The sequence below is a fragment of the Ochotona curzoniae genome, unplaced genomic scaffold (assembly GCF_017591425.1).
Source record: "Ochotona curzoniae isolate NIBS_2020 unplaced genomic scaffold, NIBS_Ocur_1.0 scaffold_1852, whole genome shotgun sequence".
Taxonomy (NCBI): domain Eukaryota; kingdom Metazoa; phylum Chordata; class Mammalia; order Lagomorpha; family Ochotonidae; genus Ochotona; species Ochotona curzoniae.
This window is the reverse complement of record NW_024467087.1, coordinates 37,395,453-37,418,718: the sequence shown is the minus strand read 5'-3', so window position 1 is coordinate 37,418,718 and position 23,266 is coordinate 37,395,453. Positions and strand designations below refer to the sequence as shown.

Genomic DNA, 23,266 nt, shown 5'->3' with positions numbered 1-23,266 from the left:
TCTCCCACATGGGTGCAGGGTCCCAAGGCTTTGGGCTGTCCTCGACTGCTTTCCCAGGCCACAAACAGGGAGCTGGATGGGAAATGGAGCTGCCGGGATTAGAACCAGCGCCCATATGGGATCCTGGCGCATCCAAGGCAAGGACTTAAGCCACTAGGTGGCCGGGCCCTACTATCTGAATTTTTCAACTGATGTATGTTACACAATTAGCATTGTCCTGCATCCTTATACATTCTTCAAGGTATTATTTTAATTTTCTCATAGTATTCTAGCACATTAGGTATCATTCAGGTTGAATATACTTTATCTGAAATGCCTGGGACCAGAAGTGTTTCAGATTTTGAAGTTTTTCCTGTTTTTGAGTATCTGCATAGACACTACCAGTTGTCCATCCCTAATCTGAGTTTTGGAATCCAAAATGCTCTAGAACCCAAGTCACTTTTGGAGAATTTCAAACTTCAGACTTTTGGATTAGGGATGTTCAATCTGAAACATATCTTAGCTACTCTCATATCAATGCTATTGGGGATATTTAAAAGGTTATTTCTAGAAATTATACTGAGAGTAACACCCTTGCCTGTGAATTTCTCTTATAAAGATTTATTTACTTACTTGCTTGTTATTTGAAAGGCAGAGTTACAAAGAGAAAGGGGAAGACAGAGGAGAGATCTTCCATCTTCAGTGTGCGATAAGCCGAAGGCCAGGAGCCACATGCTTCCCACGTCTCCCAAATGGATACAAACACCCAACTACTTGGACCATCTGGTCCTGCTTTTCCAGGCACATTAGCAGGAAGCTGCATTGGAAGTGAAGCGGCCACAATAGGAACTGGCACCCATTTGAGATGCCAACATGTAAGGTGGCAACCTATCCCACCATAACACAACAGTTATACCTGTATATGAATTTCTAAACAGATATAAAATTACTTCTGTGAGATAGATGTCAGAAGCAAAAATACTTGTTAAATTAGGACTTTTCATATGTATCACCAAAAGGGCCCCCCAAAATTATATCAATTCCATCAATTTATTTCAGGTTAGTGTGTTAAACTCATATCTTTGCCACAACTGAGTATTTTTTAAATATTTGCTAATTTCATGACTAAATGATATCATCTCATATATCAAACTGTTGTCTACAATTCGCTGAAGGTAATGGATTTGGTAAGTATAAATTTGTAGAAAGGTTAGCTTCTATTTTATATACTCTCATACTGCTTGGCTATTTAACAATATATATTTTTTCATAATTTAAAATTAATAGTGGCATACATTAATATGCTCATGAGTACAGCTTCTTTGTCAATTACTTATTTGTATCTATTTTTTATATCATGGTGTTTGTCTTTTATTGATTTGTTAGAGCTCGTTGTATATAAAAGTATTGTTTAAATGTCCACTTGTCCATAATATCTTCCTTAACCTTCTTTTGACACTCCTCATTCCTGTCAGAGGATGTACATTTCATATTTTCTTAGATTTTTCCATATTACCACCTAACATTTTGTAGATTTTACTTATTATTTTTTCCTATAAATGAAAATGTAAACCCAATAAGGCCACAAACTTTGTTTTGTCCAGCTTGAATGGTGACTAGCATGTAGTGGTCACTCCAAATATTGGTTCCGTTAACGTATGAATTAACAAAACCAAGTTCTTCATAGCAGCAGAATCAAATGGTGCTTCACGGGGGTCCCACATTGGGGAAATGGGAGAAACTAATTAAAATGTAAAGTATACATAGTTTCAACTGTGAAAAGCAAGTTCTAGAGATCTAGAACTTGGTAAAGCATGGTGACTTTAGTTAACAGCACTCTACTGTATTTGTGAAATTTGTTAACAGAGACCTTAAATGTGTTCACCATTTGAAAGTTAGCAACCATATGAGGTGGGTATATGTTAATGAGGTGATGCTAATAATTCTTTAATGTATATATATAACAAAACATCAAGTTGTAGGATGAGCATGGTCATACATAGCAAGCTAATCATAAATCTGTAGCACCAGGATCCCATGAGGGCACTGGTTCTAGTCCCAGCTGCTCCACTTCCAATCAAGCTCCCCACTAATGGCCTGGGAAGGCAGCAGAGGAGGGCTCAAGCCCTTTGGCTCTTTCACCCATGTGGGTGACCCACAAGAGGCTCCTGGCTTCAAATCAGCTCAGTTCCAGCTGTTGTGGCCATTTTAGGGGGGAGTGAACTAAATGATGAAATATATATGTGTGTGTGTGTGTGTGCGTACACATATACATACATATATACCACCATATATCTCTCCTCTCTGTAACTGTTTTTGAAATAAAAATAATTCTTTAAAAAACACAAAACATCAAGTTGTACACCTTAAATATATGGTCATGAGAATGTTAATAGTGGGGTGCTTTGTGAGAAGTTTGAGAAATTCATTCATTGTGTAAACATCATAGAGTGCACTTAAGCAACTTAAGGCAGCTGTAGTGTCACAAAGTTTTATAACATTGTGTATTTGTTGTCATAGTTGCACTCCATCATCGACCAAAACCTCATTAAACATAAGCAATAAGTAATTGTTTGTCAATTACTCTCAGTAAAGCTGAAAAACAAAATAAATAAATACAGATTCTTTGCTATATAATACTTCCCCAGTTTATGGCTTCTTTTTAATTGAGCTTTTGGTATTTTTGGACTTACAGGTATTTCTAAATTTTATGTACTCAGAACTTACGGTATTTTTCTTTAAGCTCATTTCCACTTCTTCTATGCTTTTGAAGCCATTTCCAACTTCAAAATTAAATAGATATGTATTTTCTTCTAACAATATTATTATTTGAGCTTTTAATTCATTAGCTAATGTGCAATTTATTTTGGTAGGCAATAAAAAATAAGACCACATTTTCGCCAATCCCTTACCTGCTACAAGGCATCGTTTTCTGAATAAGCCTTGCATTCCCTCATTAATTTAAAACAAAGATTATTTAATCTCTCATGGTGTCTGCTGCATTACAATATAAGCTATGTGGTTGGCACAGTTTACAGTTTGTATGTCTTAGGGCCGAATATCAGTAAAGGATGATTCACAAATATTTGGTGGATAGATGGAAATTTTCAAGCCAAAATAATTTTTTAAAAAACTCTAAGTACTGCACACTTAAGGCCTTTCACTGAAGTCCACAGGCAAATCATCACGGAGGGCATTATAACTGCTCTGGAGCTGATTCATGAATCACAAAAGAAATGCACCTGATGCTGTGCAAAGGTATTTATGGAGAGTTGGTCCTAAAAATTACATTTCGGAAGTTTCACAAGGGTACCCCCACAGATATTCCCTTGCCCTTGTTATTGACAGTGTCCCCAGTCATTCTGAATGCAATCAGCCCTCCTCCAACAAGCACCAAGTTTAATAACTCTAGAATCAAACCTAGTTTAAAAGAAAATCTACCTCATTTTTGGCTCTCAAGCAAAACCCCAAGTGTCTCATATTTATTGATTCTGTTGGATTCAGTTAGCCTCCCATGGCCTGAAATTAAAAATAACAACAATACATTTTTTTTATTGAATTCTGGCTCTTTGCTGATAATCTATAGCAAACAGCAAAATGAGCAAAGCCATAGTGAACTGCCTCTTGTGCCAACAAATCCCACAAAGAGAATGACAATCACTGAAACACATTGTTAAGCATGAATAGTAGCTAAAATATTTATCTCTGTTGCAAGGTATTAAAATGAGAAAACTTTCAAAGTAGAAGCTTCAAGCAATTGCATTAGAAGTTGCATAATTTGGTTACACTGACCTTAGAATAGAATCAAAAACTGCTTATTTCCATAATGTTGGCCTTCAACTGTATAAAAGGTTAGATAATTTATCATGATACACAAAACAGCTCTCAAGAATATCTAACTTTAAAAGGAGAGCTCAGTGACTTCCAGTTCTGTGAATTTTTAGGTAGTGTGATAATCAACATAATGTAATGTTAAGTGAATTCATGTTCTCCTAAAAGGTTCAGTTTGCCAGGTAAGATGGGCGTAGTCCCTATTCATCCCAAAGATACAAGTACCACACTTATAGATGCAAGGTTAGCGTGCTCATTGCTGCCTTTGTGAATGAACTCACTTTGGACAGAAGTATATTTGAGTGGGCAAGCTACTGAATTTTGACATACATAATTAGAACTTTAATAATGCACACAATAAACTGTTCTCATTTAAAAATTTTAAGGTGGTTCCTTAAAGTTATATCATCTGCCATAGCTAATTCCCTTTCTCTCAATACCACCTGCAGAGCAACTATTGTCATCATAGGGATTAAAACTTCAATGCAATTTGCTATCTGAAGCCCTTAAAACTAATGCTGCATAAACCCACCCAATTTACCCTCAGAGGTAGAAGACAACTTAGCAATTCCCTGAAACAGTTTCCTCACACATCAATTCAGATCTGCTGCAGTTTAGTATTTGCTTGTATTCTTCCAAATTCTTGATGTTATGGATTCCAATCTCCTTAATAATAGCAGATTTCAGTGAACTAAAACTCCTCCTTTATGTTGAGTTTTAAATTCTGTTTCATCTGTTTTACTAGTGACCTCTTCGCCTAACCCACAACTGCAGAGTTCTAGACAGTTCTCTTTGATGATAGAGTGACACGGGGTCACTCACACATTAAAGAGAACTGTCATGGTGGGATTTGCTAGGCTCAAAGAGTGAGGAGAGCAAAGTGTCATAAGCATCAAACACATTTTTTGATCCCATATCTCCAAATTTGATACCACACAAAGCAACAAACCTTTGCAGTTCTGGATTTTTCTCCACCTTCCAAGATTGCTTCTTGAAGGTACATGCCCATCAGATATGCAAAGGTCGAGCCCCTGACTGTGATTGCAACAATACCCAATGCCATAGCATTTACATCTTACCTGTTTTATATGAGTTTGCACCCCCATGACACTACCTCATGTATATTTGTGCAAAGGCAATTTAACTGCCTCTCCATTTCAGACATTATGTTATTATACTTTTTACCATAACAAAGCATACTCCTTTTTTTCTTTTTAAAAGAATTATCAGTAGAAGCAAAATTAGAAAGGGTGAACTAGAGGTGTGAGAACACATATCTCATTTAGCAGCTTCACAAACAACAAAGAAAATTGATGTTTCATCTGTAATGTTTGAGATTTCTTTCTAAATAGCCATAACTATCACAAATTGTTTTTCAACGAAAAAAAAAATCAAGCAAAAACCCACTACAAAGAATTTTAATATCAGTACCATGGTGTTCTTTCACCATTACCACTGTTCGTCACTGGAAAATCTGTACTTGAGAACATAGAAATGCACTAATTAATGAATGGCTAGTATAGCAAGATCATAGTTAATGTCAATCATAAGAGTATGATGCACTCATGCTTTCACCATTTCCTTTATGCCTGGCTACATACAGGAAGAAATTCGTCTTCCAACAAGCCATTCACTATTACCTGAAGCCGAATGCTTCTACTTAGCCCTAAAATGTCATAGCCCTTGTCTCTCTCAAGCACGGTAAATCTCAAATAGAATGCTGATTGTTTTGCTTGAAAGTTAAGGCCAGTCACTCTGAATGCAATCTAACATGGTTTCCTATTCAAATTTCTCCTTTAGAAAAGACATGGGATAGGTGTTTGGCCTACCAGTTAAGATACCTGCATCTACTATCAGAATACCTTTGGTTCAATTCCTTGTTCCAGCTCCTGACTCTAAATTCATGCTAATACACATCCCAAGAGGCAGTGATGATGGCTCAAATTATAAGGTCCCTGACAGCCATATGGGATACCTGAATTGAACTTCCCCCAAATGCCTACTTCAGTTTCTGCACAACCCAGGGTATTTCAGGTACTGAGAATTGAACCACTAGATGGGAGCGTGCTCTCTCTCTCTCTCTCTCTCTCTCTCTCTCTCTCTCCTCCTCCTCCTCCTCCCTCCTCTCTTTCCTCAAATAAATTGATGCATAGGTTTTTAAATGTGACTGTATTATTTTCTAGTATATTACCTGCACACATAGGAAGTCCAAATATATTTTCCAAGCCAAGCAAGCTAAAGAAGAGAGGCTTGAAACAAAATTGTGCTCAAACAACAGAGAAAGAAAAATCAAACCTTAGAAAAAATTTACAAGCAATGGAACATGTTTACAATAAAGTATTCTTAAACTGGGTTTATGCCCAGCAGTGATTATTGTGATATTTTCTACTCACAAGTCTTGGTCTTCAGGCTTTATTAAATTGGAGTGTTCTGGGACAGTGCTTAGGCAACCACACCCTAGTGTGACTAGCCCTAGGAGCATTTTCCGGGGAGGACACCAACAGGGTGTCAACAAATACAGCCGAGGCTCTGAGGATTTAAAATCGTAGATACCAATCTAGCCTTTTAGGCTCCTTCACTGCAGAAGCAATGATGTGAGGGAGCAAAGCAAATAACATTTCTCTTCTCCCCCTTCTCTCTCTGTCTGTCTCTCTGTCTCTCTCTCTGTCTCTCTCTCTGTCTCTCTCTCTCTCTCTCTCTCACACACACACACACACACACCTAAAGAGGGCGCTGCCTTTTGAGTTGACCTTTCCTTGCTGCCAGCTACACAGGGAAGCCCAGGAAAGCCATTTTGTTCAGATGAGCAAGCTACACGATCTGAGGAGAGGTGCCCTTCATGCTCTGGAAATCAGATTTAAGAGCGAAAATAATCCAGAAAGCTGAGCCCGCTGAGGCCAGTGCTTGTGGCAGCGAGGGAGAGCAGCTTGCCACAGAACAGCGGCCAGATGGGGCCCAGTGGGAGAAGCTGAAAACTGGCCACCCTGGCACTCAGAGACTTAATGGAGCATCCGAGAAGACTCTGCATATCAAGGCAGTACTTTAGCATCTGACATTAAGAAGCCCTGGTGCTAGTCCATGCACGGGGAGCTCAAGGAGAACAGAAGCCTGACACCAAGCTTCTGGCCTGCTTCCGTCTCCACTGGCCTGCTCAAAACTCTCAAGGTAGCTGCTTCGAACACCCATCTGTCAATCTGTCTGGCACACTCTTGCTGTCGCTTTTGTTCTTAGCAAAAAGTAATTTTCTCCCTCTCCAAATGGTTGAATTTAAAGGCAAGTCTAAGACATCCTTTTCATTTTCCAGAGTAATTCCCAGGCTCCACCCCATCCAGGAAACCCAAATGAATTTGGGGACCTTTCAGAACCTGAATGGCAAAACAAGAACCACCTGTCTTTGTTTAGGGATGAGTCCAAGAGGCAAAAACAAAAAGCACCAACAGTTTTGCAATGTGCTTCTATTCCTTCAGCCAGAGGTTTGCCAAGAGAGGAAGAGAACTAGGATGGACAAGAGGGAGCTGTAACACCATCTTCCACTTTTTCAAACCTGGAGCAAATAGGAAATAATAACGTTTATTAAGTCTAGATTAACGTGTATATATGTCTGTCTTTTCTAGATCCCTTTAATAATCTCAAAGTTTTTTTTTTTTTTTTAAGGAAGTTAAATTCATCCAGGAAGGCTAACCAGTGGAAATTCGAGGTTTGGATAACATTCAAAGAATTAAGTGAAGCAGCCCACCTTTCAAAGGTTTCGGAAATCTTGTGGCTGTGAGGAACTTCACTCTAAGTAAACAAGAAACTGGAAGAGCCAGGCATAACAAAGGAAACCAGTTAGGGGTTGACAATTCACAGTGTAGAAGAACTCATTCCTTTAGGGGGAAAAAAAATCCACCATAGGGATTCCTCCAATGCAGCATGACACCACTGCATTTTACAAGGGGTCTAATTTACAAAACAAACACTTGCAGTGCAGCTTTTCAGGAACACAACTATCAAGGTATACCCACAGGTCCTCCTGCAGAACACAGCCAGGTTTTCAGCGATTGCTGGAAACTGCACCACAGGGCCTTCTGACAAGTAAGGGGCAGTCTGACACAGCTGGGAGACTTCCTGCCTGGGAAAGTCATTTGCCTTTTTAGTAACTGCTTTTTCCTGACTGCGGAATGGAAGCACAGATTCCTTCTGACCATTTCTTCCTGCAGTGCAGTGGAGTCGTGCAGCCTTAGCCCACATTTAAAAAAAAAAAAAATGTTGAATGGGAGGAAATGAGTCTTCTGCAAGGGAACCCAAGACCCTCAGCCAGAATAGCAGCTCCTCCTGGGACAGTAGCCCTTTCCTCATCATTTCCAGGAAAGGGAGAGGTGCAGAAGGGGGCAGGCGCCAGGAGCGCTCACTGCCTGGGGATACCCCCTGTAGGCTGAGGGACACCCTCTATGCAGGCCAGACTGAATCCACTCCCTTGGACATGACAACCAAGAAGGAAATGTAACCCGAAGAGCATTTCCTTCTGCAAACAACTTATTCTCCAGGACTTTCCCTTCCAGCCTCTCAATTGTTTGAAGCGAATGAGGCTTACATCAGAGGCCAACCAATCAAGAAAACAAGGCACCTCTCAGTAGAGGAAAATGGTGGCCCCAGAGTCAGCTTCCCACCTCTCACAAGCCCCGCTCTCTTGTACTCTTGTACACTGCACTTATTTCTCCACATCTAAGATCCAGCCAAGCTTGGCCTTCTCGAAGCTCTGGAAGCTGAGATACTCTCACAGAGGGGCAAACATCTGATACTCTGGACAGAAGCCTCAGAGCCACTGCAGCATCATAACTGAAAGACTCCAGCTTTGCTAAGAGGTGACTTCATCCTTTCTTAGTTTTCCAAATGCCAATAATCCCCTCAAACCCTAGCTTCTGCCTCTGGGCACAACATACACAAGTGACTGTAGGAGCCTGGCTGTGGCACAACAGGATAAGCTGCTGTTAGGGACAACCATATCAGAGTGCCTGGTTGAGGTCTAATCTACTAGGTGCTTCTCATCCAGTTTCTCAGTAATGCACCTGCAATGCAGCAGATGATGGTCCAGATGCTTGCACCCCTGCTACCTACAGAGGAGACAAAGGTAGAGGTCCAGTCTCCTGGATTCAGTCTGGCCCGGTCCTGGCCACTGAGGTCATTTGGAGAGTGAACCACCAGATAGAAGAGACTTCAGTCTCTGTCAGTCTGTTTCTCCTCCTGCCCCCCAGCCCATTTCTCAACCTTTGGGAACAAAAGAAAAGAAAAGAAAAGAAGGGATAAAAGAAAGAGAAAAAGAAAGAAACAGTTTTTAAAAGTTGCCGTGGCACTATGTCATATTGGATTAAATTGCTTGCCTGCTGTGTTGACGCTGGCCTCTAATATGAGCAGGAGTTAAGTCTAGCCCATTCCATGTCCCATTTAGCTCCCTGCTAATTTGGCTAGAAAAGCAGCAGAAGATGGCCCAAGTGCTTGGATCCCTACTACATAATTCCAGGTTCTTTTTTTTTTTTAAGATTTATTTATTTTATTACAAAGTCAGATATACAGAGAGGAGGAGAGACAGAGAGGAAGATCTTCTGTCCAATGATTCACTCCTCAAGTGAGCACAACGGCCAATGCTATGCTGATCTGAAGCCAGGATCCAGGAACTTCTTTTCAGGTCTCCCACATGGGTGCAGAGTCCCAAAGCCTTGGGCCGTCCTCAACTGCTTTCCCAAACCACAAGCAGGGAGCTGGATGAGAAGTGGAGCTGCCGGGATTAGAACCAGTGCCCATATGGGATCCCAGGGCGTTCAAGGCGAGGACTTTAGCCGCAAGGACTTAAGCCGCTAGGTCATGCCGCCAGGCCCAGAATTCCAGGTTCTTGGTTTCAGTCTGGCCCAGCCCTGGCCTTGCATTCATTTGTGGAATGAACCAGAAGATGGAAGATATCTCTCTCTGTCCTCTGTCATTCTGCCTTTCAAATGACTAAATCTTTAAAAATAAAATAGATTAAAAAAAAAAAAAAAACAGGTTGGAGAAGTATGCCTCTCCACCCACGTTTTAAGTCTGACCTAAGGTAATGAAAAAAAAAAAAAAAAAAACAGGCAATGATCTGGAACTCCAAAGAAGTGCCCCTATAATAAGAGCAATTCCAAAGCCTTAGAGCTCTCTCTGGAAAATGTCCTGCCTCCAGATCCCTAGGGAGAGAAATCTCAGGATCATTAGCAAGAGCTCTGGCTGAGCTCAACTTTAGTGAAGGTGTATGGGGAGAGAGATGATCTCTAAGGTAACCAGTTAATTGCCAATAAGGAATGATAATAATAAATTAGCAAATACTAATGTAAACTAACACAGTTCTGTGGCAGTTGCATGGAGACGACAGAGGAACAGTTTATTCTGGAACACATCTTGTAAGCTTTACCCGCTGGGAGCAGGCTGCCTCAGCTAGATGTTAAATGGCCAATAAGATGCAATGTAGACACTGAGGAGGCCCTAGCTAGTCTTCTGCAACAGGTAAAGGAGCCCTTTTTAATTTTAGGAAAACTGGGCTGTGCACATTTGCAAAGATTTGGGCTGCACGGGTTCTTTCTGTAGCCTGTGTTATATCTGAATGCAAGATCTCACTCTAATAAGGAAATTAATTTTGTTACACATACACCAAAGTGTTAGTTGGTTTATCTTAATGGGAGGTGATGCTTTGTGGCAGCTCCATGTTGTCCAAAGCAGCCTCGTTGTTTGTGTTAATTTTCTAGTGCTTTTTGAATCTGTTTTCTGATTGGTTTGTGAATGTGCTTGGCACAGAGTTTCACTCAAATCATTGCAAATTACTAATGTTAAAGCACACGTACACACAAATTAAGATGTCTTATATACAAAATAATATTATTTACAATCAAGGGATAGAAAATAGAACTCAAGACCAACAATGAAACTGAATCTAAAAATCCTTGTACAACTATGAGTAGAACTCTGGAAGCTCTTTCCTACTAGTATGCTCTTAGGACTGTCAGTTCAGAAGCAGTCAAAATCAGAAGACTAAAGCTTTAAAAAATGCTTCACAAAAGAGATCAGATATTTGAGTAATCTCAAGCCTTCTAAAATTGGGAGACCCTGACTTTCCATTCCCAATAAAAAAAAGTGTTGCATTTTCTTCTTCGAACAATGACCTGAATGCTTCGGACAAAAAACAAAATTCAAGAATGTTGATACACAAAGAGTAATACTTTCCAGCATCCGGAGGCACCAAGAGGTGTACCTCCACACCCGAAGAAAAAAATAAAAATTGTCATATTAAGGAGCTCTTAACAAGTTGGAATATTATTAGAAAAATCTTAGCAAACTGACAAACCTCCTTCTTCTCTACCATCCCTTCTTAATCTTCATTCTGCTCTCCCTCCATAATGGCTCTCTCTCTGACTCTCGTTCTCACTCTCTCACACACACATTTCCTCACATACAGTCAATGAACTAAATAAGGCAGAATGTGGACACAAATCTCATTTTCTAATCTGCAATATTTAAAGGATGCATGATACCACTAATGCCACTGAAGTCTTTAGTACACAGCAAAGACATTCATCAAATTTGTGTGCAAAACAAAATCCATGTAGCTGATCTCACAACAACACCAGAGGAACAGGTAGATAATGAAATGCCAGGGATCTTCAATAAGTTCATGGAAAATGAGTATGATGAAAAAAACAAGCATGAATTTCTATTTTACACTAATATAAATTTTTCTTTTCATTCCGTTTTATGAATTTCTTGAAGTATCTGTATAATTCTATTCAGGATTATTTCTGCAATACACAAGTTGAGTGCCAAATCTCTAAACGTTCTCTTTACCTTTTCTACCTACCTACTCAAAGTCATATTCCTTTTAGTTTCTAGAGTCACAGATGTTCATATGTGGCTAGGCTTGCACATAGATGCAGAAGCTACCCTCAATTGAGCAACAAACTTTGAGAGCTCAACAGTAGCTCTATGCATAAATGATGGGAGGGCTGACATAGAAGGAGTGGAGGATAATACTAAGTGGCCTATAGGGAAATAGGTTATTTCAAAATTACCTTGCATTGTTTACCAGTGAAATCATATGGGTTATCTGAGCCCCACAACTAAACTGTGAACTCTTTCAAGGCAAAAGTTATATCTTATAATCCCCATGGTTTCTGCTACACACAAGAGAACACAGTGGTTACTTCAAAATTATGCTTACTGAGTTGATCTAATGTCATGGAGATAAATTTCAAAGTACTATGCAATGGAAGTAGCAGTATTGACTCCATGAGTCTACAATGAAATTTCGAGTACACCTGTAACTGACTCTACAGCTGATGAAGGGATTAGGTTTGCTACCAAAGGTAGCCCAGTAGAGAAATCTAATGGGTAGTGACTTTTCGATCCCAGTATGGGAAGTCAGAAAGTAACACATGCTCAAGAAAGAGATGCTATCTTGAATTAAATTTACCTGTTTACTTGCCTGTCTCCCTGTAGGCTCCCTAGGGTCAAAGATCATGTGGCTTACTTTTGTATCCCCAGCAAGTATCTGGCAGGTTCTAATTGTACGATAAATGCTAGTGTTGAATTGATGAACAAATAAACCATGTTTTAATAAAATAATATAAAGAACGGTGTAAGTGAATTAGGATTTAATAGAGAAAATTCTATATACTGTTAGATCTATCATACCATAGCGCTTACCATTCTGTACTATAGTTACTTACTAAACATTGTTTCATCAAATTATTAATTAATGAGGAAAGTGTAAAGCAAATAAAGAAAATATGTCAGGACAGTAGAAATGTAGGAATGTAGATTGTGCACCGTAACCTACAGTGGTGTTTCTCACCACACTGCAAATCATATATTTACTTGCTTTTCTCCCTACTAGAATATACATCCCTGTCTTTTTCATCTAACTCCAGAGACTAGAGCAGGTCTTACAAACAGTAGGAACTCCACAAATATCAGTAAGAATGAGTGAGTTTTTTATTCTGCCTCCTACACAGATTTCACTGGACCTAAATATTAGACACGATCCACATTCAGGGGACTGTGGTGTGGTTGAAAAGAGCCAGTATTACTTTTCCCCTTTCAGGGCTTTGTGACAAATGCAAATAAACAGTCTGGCCCTTGCTTTGCTATGTGTGGGCCTCCCCTTTTCTTAAAAAAAATGTTTTTGCGGTTGAACTCTCCAGGAAAGCATACTGGAATTATACACGTAACCTCAGTCTCAATATGCGATTTGTTAAATAAGGAAAGTATCTTGATTTTGTGACATAAGCACAGAATGAGAATGGAGACTTTAAATGGCTTTTTTAAAATAACTTAAGCTATGCTTTATTTCATCCTACCCATAGGATACCCTCAGAAAGGAAACACAATCAAATAAACCATGCAGACATAACCATATATCTGACTCTGTTCTTAGCTACATATTTAGTAGACACCAAACCTCACTTTTCTCTAGTGCCTTCAATTAATTACAGAAACAATCACCAAGCCCTCAAAATTCAATCCTTTTTTTCCATCTCCACAAGTTATGTTACTGTCAGCACCTGAACCCACAATTTTAGCATCTTTTATCACTATTGCTGAAATGATCAATATGAACAGCTTGACCCCACCACATTATACATCTTGTCCATACAGAACCAGCCTAAATTCCTCTTTGGTTACAAGTGCCTAGGGAAACACAATCTACTTCAGGCCATTGCAATGGTGATTCTCCAATAGCATGATGAAGAAATCTACTATCTAATGGGTCTCTGTGAGTCATGTCCTTTCCATTACACAATCTTTTATTTTTCCTTGGAACATGATAAGTGATAAGTGTGCTAATTTTGTAGCTGAGGAAACAGAGATTCAGATTCCATAAGAAGAGATAACCCCAGATTCAAATCAGGGCCTATGAGATTCCACTCAACACCACCACCCCTCCTTCTTCAACATTCAACTATTGATTACCCACAAGGGGCATTCCAAATAGCCTATTACCTAGGCCCTAGTATTCACTACCTCTAAGAATTAAGGCTGAGGGGCAGGTGTTTGATACAGCAGATACTTGGGACACCTGAATCGCATTTTAGAGTGCTGGCTTTTGAGTTAATGCCTCTGATTCCCATCACAGCTTCCTGCTAATGAACACCCTGGGAGGTAGAAGACACTGGTTTTCAAGTACTTGGGTTCCTGGTCCTTCCCCTTCACTCCAGCTCCCTCCCCCTATGCACCTTCTACCACTACTACATGGAGGTCATGATTGAGCTGCAGGTTTTGAGTTTTGGCACAACACAGCCATGGCTGTTGCAGGCATTTGGGAGTTGTACCACGAATGGATGGACTCCTTCTCTTTCAAATAAAATTAAAATAAATAAAAATCTAAAAATAATTTAACTTGAGCCTACCCACAACACTGGACTTTCAATAAATCCTTACATACAGAATTTTGGAGGAGAAAATTGGTGTTTTTTTCACCAACAGAATATCATCAGTTGCTCATTAAAAGTCCTGCATTTTGGTTCCATAAATTCTAGTAAGAATTATTTTTCAGGAACGAGGAGACAATAGGATGCTGGACTTTCTGTCACTGTCCATGCCCACAATCATGGACATATGACCGTGTATGAAGAACTACACTTCAGTATTGATAAAGGGGAACTCGGTGGTGGGGGTGGGGGTAAGGGAAATCCCAGGGGCCTATGGAACTGTATCATAAAGTGATAATAATAATAATAACAATAATAAAGAAAAAACTAATCAATTAATCTAACAGGTGTTGAGATCACTTTGCCATCTGAAATTGAGACTAATCCTATGAAGTCATTTTTAAGTACACATGATATAGCTTGTGTGTATCAGGCTACATTACCATTGAGGCAGGGTCCTATCACAGAAATAGCATTCATCAGTGCTGGAGTATAAAACCCACAATCTAGTCCACCTTGTTTCAATGACCTGATCTGTAAGTCTCAATAAGTCTTTTAGCATTTTGGGATGTCTGTTTCATCATCTATGAAAGGGCAATCTGTCAAGAGACCTGATCATAAGGATCAAGCAAGACAATGTTTGTGATGGTGCTTCGGAAAAGTTGGAAGTGCCCTCCAAGTGTGAAATATTTCTTTTATAAATGATCTAAAAGACGGCATATGCCTCCCAGGGAACCAAACTGTGAACCAAATAGGAATTTAAGCAATTCAAAGAAAATTAAATAAACTTAATTGCTATTTATACTCTTCCCCCTCAGCCACCACCCACCAACATACATGTACCACCCAGCTACCATAACATGCATCAACAGCCAACAAACATCTGATCACACGGTGCTGTTAGAAACACCTGCACTTGAAAACATTCATTTCCAGTAAAGAGAAACTGAGCTAACTCCAATGCATAGCTAGATCCTAAAATTTTCATCATACATGACAGTTTCAAATTCTTCAACTGTCAAATGTTACCACCGGAACTGCAAAGAAATGACAAAGTGGCTTTTTAAAAATTTTGCTTGCATCCCTTAAAACAGCCTATCTGCATGCTCAACAAGAAGTTATAGAAAAATGGCGTGAGAAATAAAAAAGCAAAATGGGGGAGGGGGAAATAGGCCTCTAAGCAGCAGAGGTTTCATTCATTTTCATGACTGCTTGATGACTCCTGCTAAAGCAGTTCAGCTGCCATAGGGCTACCACGTGCTGTTTTTGCAACAGGTGAAATAAACTTGCAGTATGCCAAGACACCTAGCGAGGATTTCAAGGGCTTGGTCTCTTCAGACTCCCACTCTCAATATCCATTCTCATACAAAAGCCCAACCTCTGGACCTTTGCCCCCAAGAGACACTGGAAGGAAACCTGAGGATGCAAATTGAGCTTAGGCAGAGAAGTTCTCCCAACTCCTGAGGAGGGTGTGGCAGCAGAGCAGTCTAAGTAGCAGCTTAAGAAAGAAAGGGAAGTCTGGGAGAGTGTCAAAGAACCACTTAGCAGCACTCACCTCGGGCAGAGGCACGCCATTGATGATCAGGTCTGGCTGCTGGGGGCCCTGGCTGTTGAAAGAGTGATGGTAGATGTGGTTAGCGCTGGTATTGCGGGTATTCTGGTTCTCCACGTTCAGGAAAGTGCTCTCAGAGCGGCGGCAGCCCAGGGGCAGCGTCTGCTGGTGGTAGTCGAAATAGTTGAGGGAGGAGGTCAGGGAGGAACAACTGACAACGTTCATCTTGTCTGTTTCCTCCACATCCCGGGGTACCAGGCGGATGTCATTCTTACTGATTTTTTTCTTCTTGCTTGATTTCTTTTGATGCCCATAGGAGTACTCAGCGATTCTACATGACAGAAAAGGCAGCATGAATCGCTAACACCCTCCCAAACCATCCGCTGTTTAATAAAAACATTAAGCACCCCAGAGGGTTGCACCCCATCTCTGCTCCAGCTCCTTATTCTTGTGCATTACATCATCGCATTTCTCCCTGTGCTTTCTACGTGTGAAAACAAGCTGAGGGCCATAAACTTTTCATGTTAAACATAGCAACCTCCCACCCACCCGTCTCCCGAAAGTTTCCATACTTTAAATTGGGGGTTGGAATTGTTCATTGTAAGTGGTCAGTAAGCAGGTGTGTGTGTGTGGGGGGGAGGGGGAGCGGAAAGTTGAGCCTATGGGAGAGAAAGCATGAAAATGCTCAAATTTGGAGCTTCCTGGAACCCAGAGGAACTCCTGGATGAGACAAAAGGTACGTCTCAGCTTAACAGAAAATGAGACAGAGGAAAATTAGGGGGAAAAAAAAAACACGCCCCTGCCAGTTCCTTTAGGCATTTGCCATGTGGCAAGCACCCTTGATCAGCTTCCTCTGTGGCTGACCTGATCTGTGATGGACTGAGGTGGGAGATCTGCCCCTACCCCTTGACACTCCTTACAACTCTTTTCCACAGCCACCCCCTGCCCTAGCCCAGCTCCCTCCTGCTTCCACCCCACCCCTCCTCTCCAAAAGATTTCTGTTAGCCAGACCCAGAGGAATGAGGGGAAATGCCTTTTTACCTCTTTCCCCTTAGGCTCACTTTCTCCTCTGCCTTTTTGTCTTGCTCCTCGCTAATGGGAGAAACTGAGATGCAATGCAGACACTTGCTGTTTTGTCCTTTTATAAAACAGCCGAGGAGACAAGTGATGGTTAAACAATTACTGCAAAGGAATTTAAAGGTTAGTGTATTCAGCATCCTTCTCCATTCAGGTGTGCCTACAAGCAGCTGTGCTGCAACTGGAACATAAAGTGCTCAATGTAATTAACACTGACACAGACCCAGCAACGTGCACCAAAGACACCCAGCATTAAGAGACTTGTCAAAAGAAATACATTAAAACATAGCCAGATTCTCAGTCATTTTTTTTCTTTGCACATAACAATTCAGCTTATTGTTTGGAAATTCAATTTCTGGGCAATAATCAGCAAAAACAATAGGGCCAATAAATAATACAGGTTGATCTTTACAAGGGAAAGACTGTGCCTGTATGTATTGTCACTCGACAAAGCTAATTGTCTGAATACAAAAAGGGAGCCCAAATTCAAGCAGCAATTGTAGATCATCTCACAAGTCTCATAACTGAGTGTGCTTCAGGAGGAGCCTCTGCAGAAGCTGAGGACAAGAAACCTCTGCCTAATCACATGGAAAGACACGCTCCTGAACTTTAGGCTTCTGAAAAGTCTGAGCAGATAGGGAGATTGCCTATCAACAGAGGCAAATGCTCGCTCTGACCCCTGGATCTACCTAGAGCAAAATGAGTTTCCCTCACCCTTCCACTGCATGCCCAGGCAGTGATGCAAGTTGCTGCTTCTGGAGGTAGGGTGCAGATCAAATCCTAAAACCCTCAAGACTAGGGTTGGTTTTCTTTCCTAATCTGTTTACAGAATCAATGGGAAGTTCTAATCATTTTGTTTACCCATGATGGGTAAGTTTGGCAATGCCCTGTCCAATTATTCAGCTGAGGCATTCATTGCACAGCCTTCTCTGTATTGACCAATTATTTAATTAAACTGTACTTCATTAATCCCAAATCATCACAGGGAACAGAGCGCTTTACAAAATACACATTTGGGTGAAGTTGGAGAGCCCTGAGGTTTGCCTCCCCCTCTTTTTTTCCAATTCAAATGCTCTCCTCCCTCTCTAATGATCTCCCTGGCAAGCACTCAGAAAGAGCTCTCACTTCTAGTCATACATCATCAAGAGGTGGCAAAGCTTTCAATGTCTTTATTTCAGGCTGATTTCTTTTTCATCGAGGAAAGGGTCTTGTGCATTTACTTTATGCTGAGAAAATAGCTTAAAAGAGTCCCCTCTATCATTATCTCCATATAAATAAAATTTTATTGACCCCGCAGTTTTTCTTACAAAAATTGCCACTGGCAGTCACAGGTTTCAAAGGTAAGAGCAATATTAATTTCCATTTCTCCCATCTGAAATGACTTGGTTCTGAAGGAAAGAAAAGTCACGGCCATTTCACTAGTAACAGGATTAAAGCATTTATGAGGCATTGCAGCTGCTCTTTTATGGCACCTGATTGATATTCATGTGTGGTTAGCATTTGTCTACTAACTTGTGTAACGCAGAGAATAGTAAAAGGGAAACAATAATTGCATGGCTGTTACATATTCAGGGGCTCTGATTCACAGAAGTGTGCATTTCAGGCGGTGTCAAATACAAATTGGACCTCAGGAACATATTTTGACTGATTAGCATGCAAGCACAGATGGCACAAAAGACATGTTGGATATGTAGGTGTGTTGAAAGCACACACACACACACACACACACCTTGGTTGGAAATTAGCAGCATCATTCATTTTCAGCAAAGTAAAGAAATAACTTTTTATTTCAACCGTTTCGATAAGACACTGCTGGAAAAAAAATATGTATAGTATCCTATCCACTTATTTGGCCTACCCAGTTGTGTAACAAGGAAGGGCTTCACTAAGACTCTTCAATGTGCTGCTGCTTAAAAAACCTTTGAAAACAAACACTACCTGTCATTTGAGTTTCCACATTTCCCTTTTCTTTCACTTCATCAGCTCTCCCTTCATTCCCTGCTTCATCTCTTCCCCACCCCCCACCCCAACACACACATACACGCTTCAAGAGAAACACAATATCCCATAGTGACATCCACTGGTAGCAACAAAATTTTTTAATGCCACAGCACTCCCACATTACAGGAAAGCACCATCAACCCCAAAAGTGCTATTTTTACTAAAACATCTGGATGCAAAATTCTGTCCCTCATTGAGCTGTTTGGTCTTTACACACCAATCAACCAGATATTTGAAAACATACAGATGTCTGACAGAATGTCACTTTACAAAGCCAGATATTTGGACACTGGGTATCAAAAAACTCCAAGAAAAAACTAAAAACACTCATCACCTGCTTCCACACACATTCAGGTTCTCTTTCCTTCTTTCCTTCTACTCTATTTTCCATCTTAGGCTCCCAATTCCAGGCTCTTTCAGAGTTTATCAATGGGCCAACTGCCATCCCTCTCCCTCCTACCCCTCCTTTCAGTACCTGTTCCCAAAACACTGTGCACCTTGGAAATCAGGTTGAACTTGGTTTTGCTACAAATAGTACTTTCTCTCTCTCTCTCTCTCTCTCTCTCTCTCTCTCTCTCTCTCTCCTGCCATCACTTTGAGGAGACAGCTGTGCAAATTCCAAAATGATAATTGCTTTTCTGCTCATCATCATTATGTGACAGAATCCATTTGAACAGTAAATGATTGTCTTCCAGCAAATTGTCAGATCAAAAGAATTGATCAACTTGGACTGTCACAAACTTTTCACCCTCCAAAAAGAAGCGCCTGGGTATGCTGCATGCATTTAAGTAGGAAACAAAAAACACTGGGTTTTCACACAGAGACACAGATATACACAACTTACTCATCCAAGACAAAGAAGGAAAAAGAAAAGTTGGCTCTACCTGCAGTTGTAGGTCCGGATCTCTTTGTTGTCTCGCTTGCACTTGATTGCCACGAAGATCATAGTGACAAAGAGGATGCCAGCAATGGAGCCCAGGGCTATAATGAAAATCAGTGACAGGTTCACAGAGCCCATTGACTCTTGGGCATCCAGAGCAGGTGACAAGTAGATAAGGACTAGTGCAGAGGCAGACAGAGATGTCTTGCCATGGTCGTGGGCCACCACGATAAGCTCATAGGAAGCTTTGGAGTTCTCGTTGAAGGTGCGAGTGGTTCTGACTTCACCATTGATTTGGTCTATTTCAAAGAAGCCGCGGTCACCCTCAGTCATGTCATAGGTGACTCGGCCATTTTCGCCCTCGTCGTAGTCGTCTGCTTTGACAACTGTCACCAGGTAGCCTATGCCAGAGTTTCGCGGGATGTAGACCTCAGCAGTGCCATTGATCAGGGGCGGGGCTGTGATGACCGGGGTATTGTCATTGACGTCGAGGATGATGACCCGTACTGTGGCGTTGCTCTGAAGTGAGGGCAGGCCACCGTCTTTGGCCAGCACCTTGAATTCGAATGCCTTGGTCTGCTCGTGGTTAAAGGATCGCAGTGCATAGATATCACCCGAGTTGGGGTTAATGGAGACGTAGGTGAAGACAGGCATGTCCCGCACCTGCGACGGCACAATCTGGTAGGAGACACTGCCATTAAGACCCAGGTCAGGGTCTCGGGCTGACACAGAGAGCAGATAAGCGCCGGGCGTGTTGTTCTCCTGCACGATGACTTGGTAGTAGGGCTTGGAGAAGTGGGGATGGTTGTCATTCTCGTCAGTGATACGAACGGTAAAGGACTTGGCACTCTGCAGCATGGGCACGCCGCCGTCACGGGCCTGAATCGTGAGATTGTACTGATCATGTTGCTCGCGATCCAGCCGTCCGTCCACCAGGATAGTGGAGAAACTCTCGTATTCCTGCAGCCGAAAGGGCACATTGCCCAACAAACGGCACTGCACGCGTCCATTGAGGCCGGAGTCGCGATCAGACACCCGCACCAGGGCAATCACATAGCCCGGGGGGGCGCTCTCGCTCACCTCCACGAGCTCGCTGTTGACCGACAGCAGGTTGATGACTGGCGGGTTGTCATTGGTGTCCAGCACACTGACGGTGACTTTGCAGTGTGCTGGGATGGAGTTGGGCCCCAGGTCCTTGGCTTGCACGTCCAGTTCATACACGTGGCCTTCTTCATAGTCTAGGGCACCAGTGACGGTGACCAGACCGCTGTGTGGGTCAATCTGGAAAAGCTCGCGTGTGCGGTCGTTAACATAGCCATAGAAGGAGTACACTACCTGGCCGTTGGTGCCCTCGTCTGGGTCGCTAGCATTGAGGCGGATGACAGGTGTGTTCGGAGGCGAGTTCTCGGGCACACTCACCGCATAGGTGGACTCGCCGAACACAGGGTTGTTGTCATTGGAGTCGGTCACCTTGATGCTGAGGCCAACGGTGCCCAGGTGTGGCGGGTCGCCGCCGTCGAGGGCAGTGATGCGAAAGTTATAGTGCGACTGTGTCTCCCGGTCCAGGCTCTTCTCCACCACCAGTTCGGCAAAGCGGGAACCGTCGCCGCGCGTCTTGATTTCCAGGCCGAACAGCTCGTTAGGGGTGAGCTCATACGTCTGTACGCCAAAACTGCCTGAGTCTGGATCGTAGGCGCTGTCCAGCGGGATGCGCGTACCGGGGCTGGCTGCCTCCGAGATCTCCAACTCGATCTGTGCGGCTGGGAAGCTGGGGGCGTTGTCGTTCAAGTCCTTGATCTCCACCTTAATCACACAGATCTCCATTGAACTGGACATGACCTCGAGCGAGATGATACACTTAGGACTCTGGCGGCACAGCAGGTCTCGGTCGATCTTTTGCTTAGTGATCAGCAGGCCGGAGCTGGGGTTGATATCCACCAGGTGCGGAGCCGAGTTGGACACCACGCGGAAGGCCGAAGCCTGCCTGGGGTCCAACGCGAAGCCCGCCTCCCGCGCGTCCTTGGCCACGTTGGCTATCACTGTCCCAGCGCGCTGCTCCTCTTCCACCGAGTATTTGAGGTTAATGAGGGCAGCCGCCTGCGTCCACAAAACGGCCAACAGCAGCAACACCGGCAGCAGGAGCGACTCCATGGCTGCGCGGGGCTCTGCCTGGCCTCGCCTCTCCACACCCCTCCGAGGCCGACGCCGCCGGCGCTCCAGCTTCCCGCCGGCTCGGGCCGCCTGTTGCGCGCGCCCCGTGGCCCCGGAGGCCGCGGGAGGAGTCCCGCCCAGGGCGGCCCGGCGGCGCGGGGGAGACACCCGCACCGGCTCCAATGCTGAGGTTGCGGTGGACTTGGCGGGGGCTCGCGGGGGGCCCGGGGGCTCCGGGGGGCCGAGGGAGCGCCGCGCGGCCCCGAGCCCCCTCCCTCCAGCCCGGCTACTCAGTTTTCCCCTTTCGAAGTTAGCCGGGCGCAACTGGCCGCAGCAGCGCAGGGCTGCGGGTCGGGCGGCGTCTGCGCGGGCCAGACGGCGCTCGGCCGAGTCCCGACCGCACTTGAAGCGAAGACGGGGAGGGCGACCAGGGCGCAGCCTTTCAGGCACTGCCCGACCCGCCGCAGCGCACTGGCACCGGGGCTGGCGAGCGCGTTGTCTGTGCACCTGGCATGCGCAAGAACCACCCCCCAGCGCTCCCGGCTTACTGCGGAGAGAGGACCCGCCTGGAACGCGCCCTCCGGGACCCGGGGGGGCCACGCTGGCCTCTTCGTAGCCTCTAGGGGAGGAAAAAGGGGACGCAGGCGGGACTCTGAGTTGCTGGCAAGCGCCGCAGGCGCCTGGGGACCCGGCTGAGCTGTCCGGTGGTCCCAGGGACAGCCGAGGAAGGGGGGAGGGGAGGGAGGCTGCCGAGGCGAGAGCGCGCTCCTTTGCGCTGAGGATGGCTTTGGAGGGACGGGGAGGCGGGGGGGGGGGGTGAGGGAGAGCGGTTGTCCTGGACCCGAGGCGGGCGCAATTACCCCACAGAGTAATTGAGGGGCTACGGGCGTTTGCGTTTTGGTAATCAAAGTTATCAACGCAGCTAGAGCCTCCACATCAAGTTTGTGAAAAATGAAGAGATGTCAATTTGTACAGAAAATCGAAGTCCCAGTCTTTCCAACGGCCCGGGGGTGGGAGGGCGGGGAACAGGGAGGAGGGGAAGGGAAGCGACCACAGTACCGGCCAGGAGAGGCGTGGCTGCTGCCGCGGCTAACAGGGGCTTCTCCTCCTCCCTCGTTTTAGGCTGGGGTGTTGCTCCGAGGACCGCCGCAGCCGCCGCTGCTGGTGCCACGGGAGGAAGCCCTTCTAGCTCAGTCGCATATCGCTGGGGTCCGCCTTAGCAGCTGCCTCTTCTGTCGACGGTTTTGTCGCCGCCAAAGTTTACTTGCAGGAGCTTCTTCCTTCCATCCTCCCGGAGAGGCGCTGGCCGCGCTATTTGAGGCTCCCTCCTGGACGCTCGCGCACTGGGGAGGTCTGTCTCGCTGTTTCGGGCCGTGTGTG

The 23,266-nt window shown here is 43.7% G+C and overlaps 1 protein-coding gene across 3 annotated transcripts in view; it reads right to left on the bottom strand.

The window, feature by feature from the left end:
* Nucleotides 1–23,059, bottom strand: part of PCDH19 (protocadherin 19) — a 109,650-nt gene extending 86,591 nt beyond the window's left edge. For 2 of the 3 annotated variants that reach the window (XM_040999777.1, XM_040999778.1), the window contains exons 1-2: nt 19,740–21,886; nt 15,781–16,108 (exon numbers count right to left, since the gene is read on the bottom strand). In XM_040999777.1, the coding sequence (XP_040855711.1) occupies nt 15,781–16,108; nt 19,740–21,886 (2,475 nt within the window). Of the gene's footprint in view, nt 1–15,780; nt 16,109–16,818; nt 16,960–19,739 lie in introns of all 3 variants that reach the window. The other variant, XM_040999775.1, reaches the window with a different exon arrangement.
* Between the last annotated feature and the right edge of the window lie 207 nt (nt 23,060–23,266).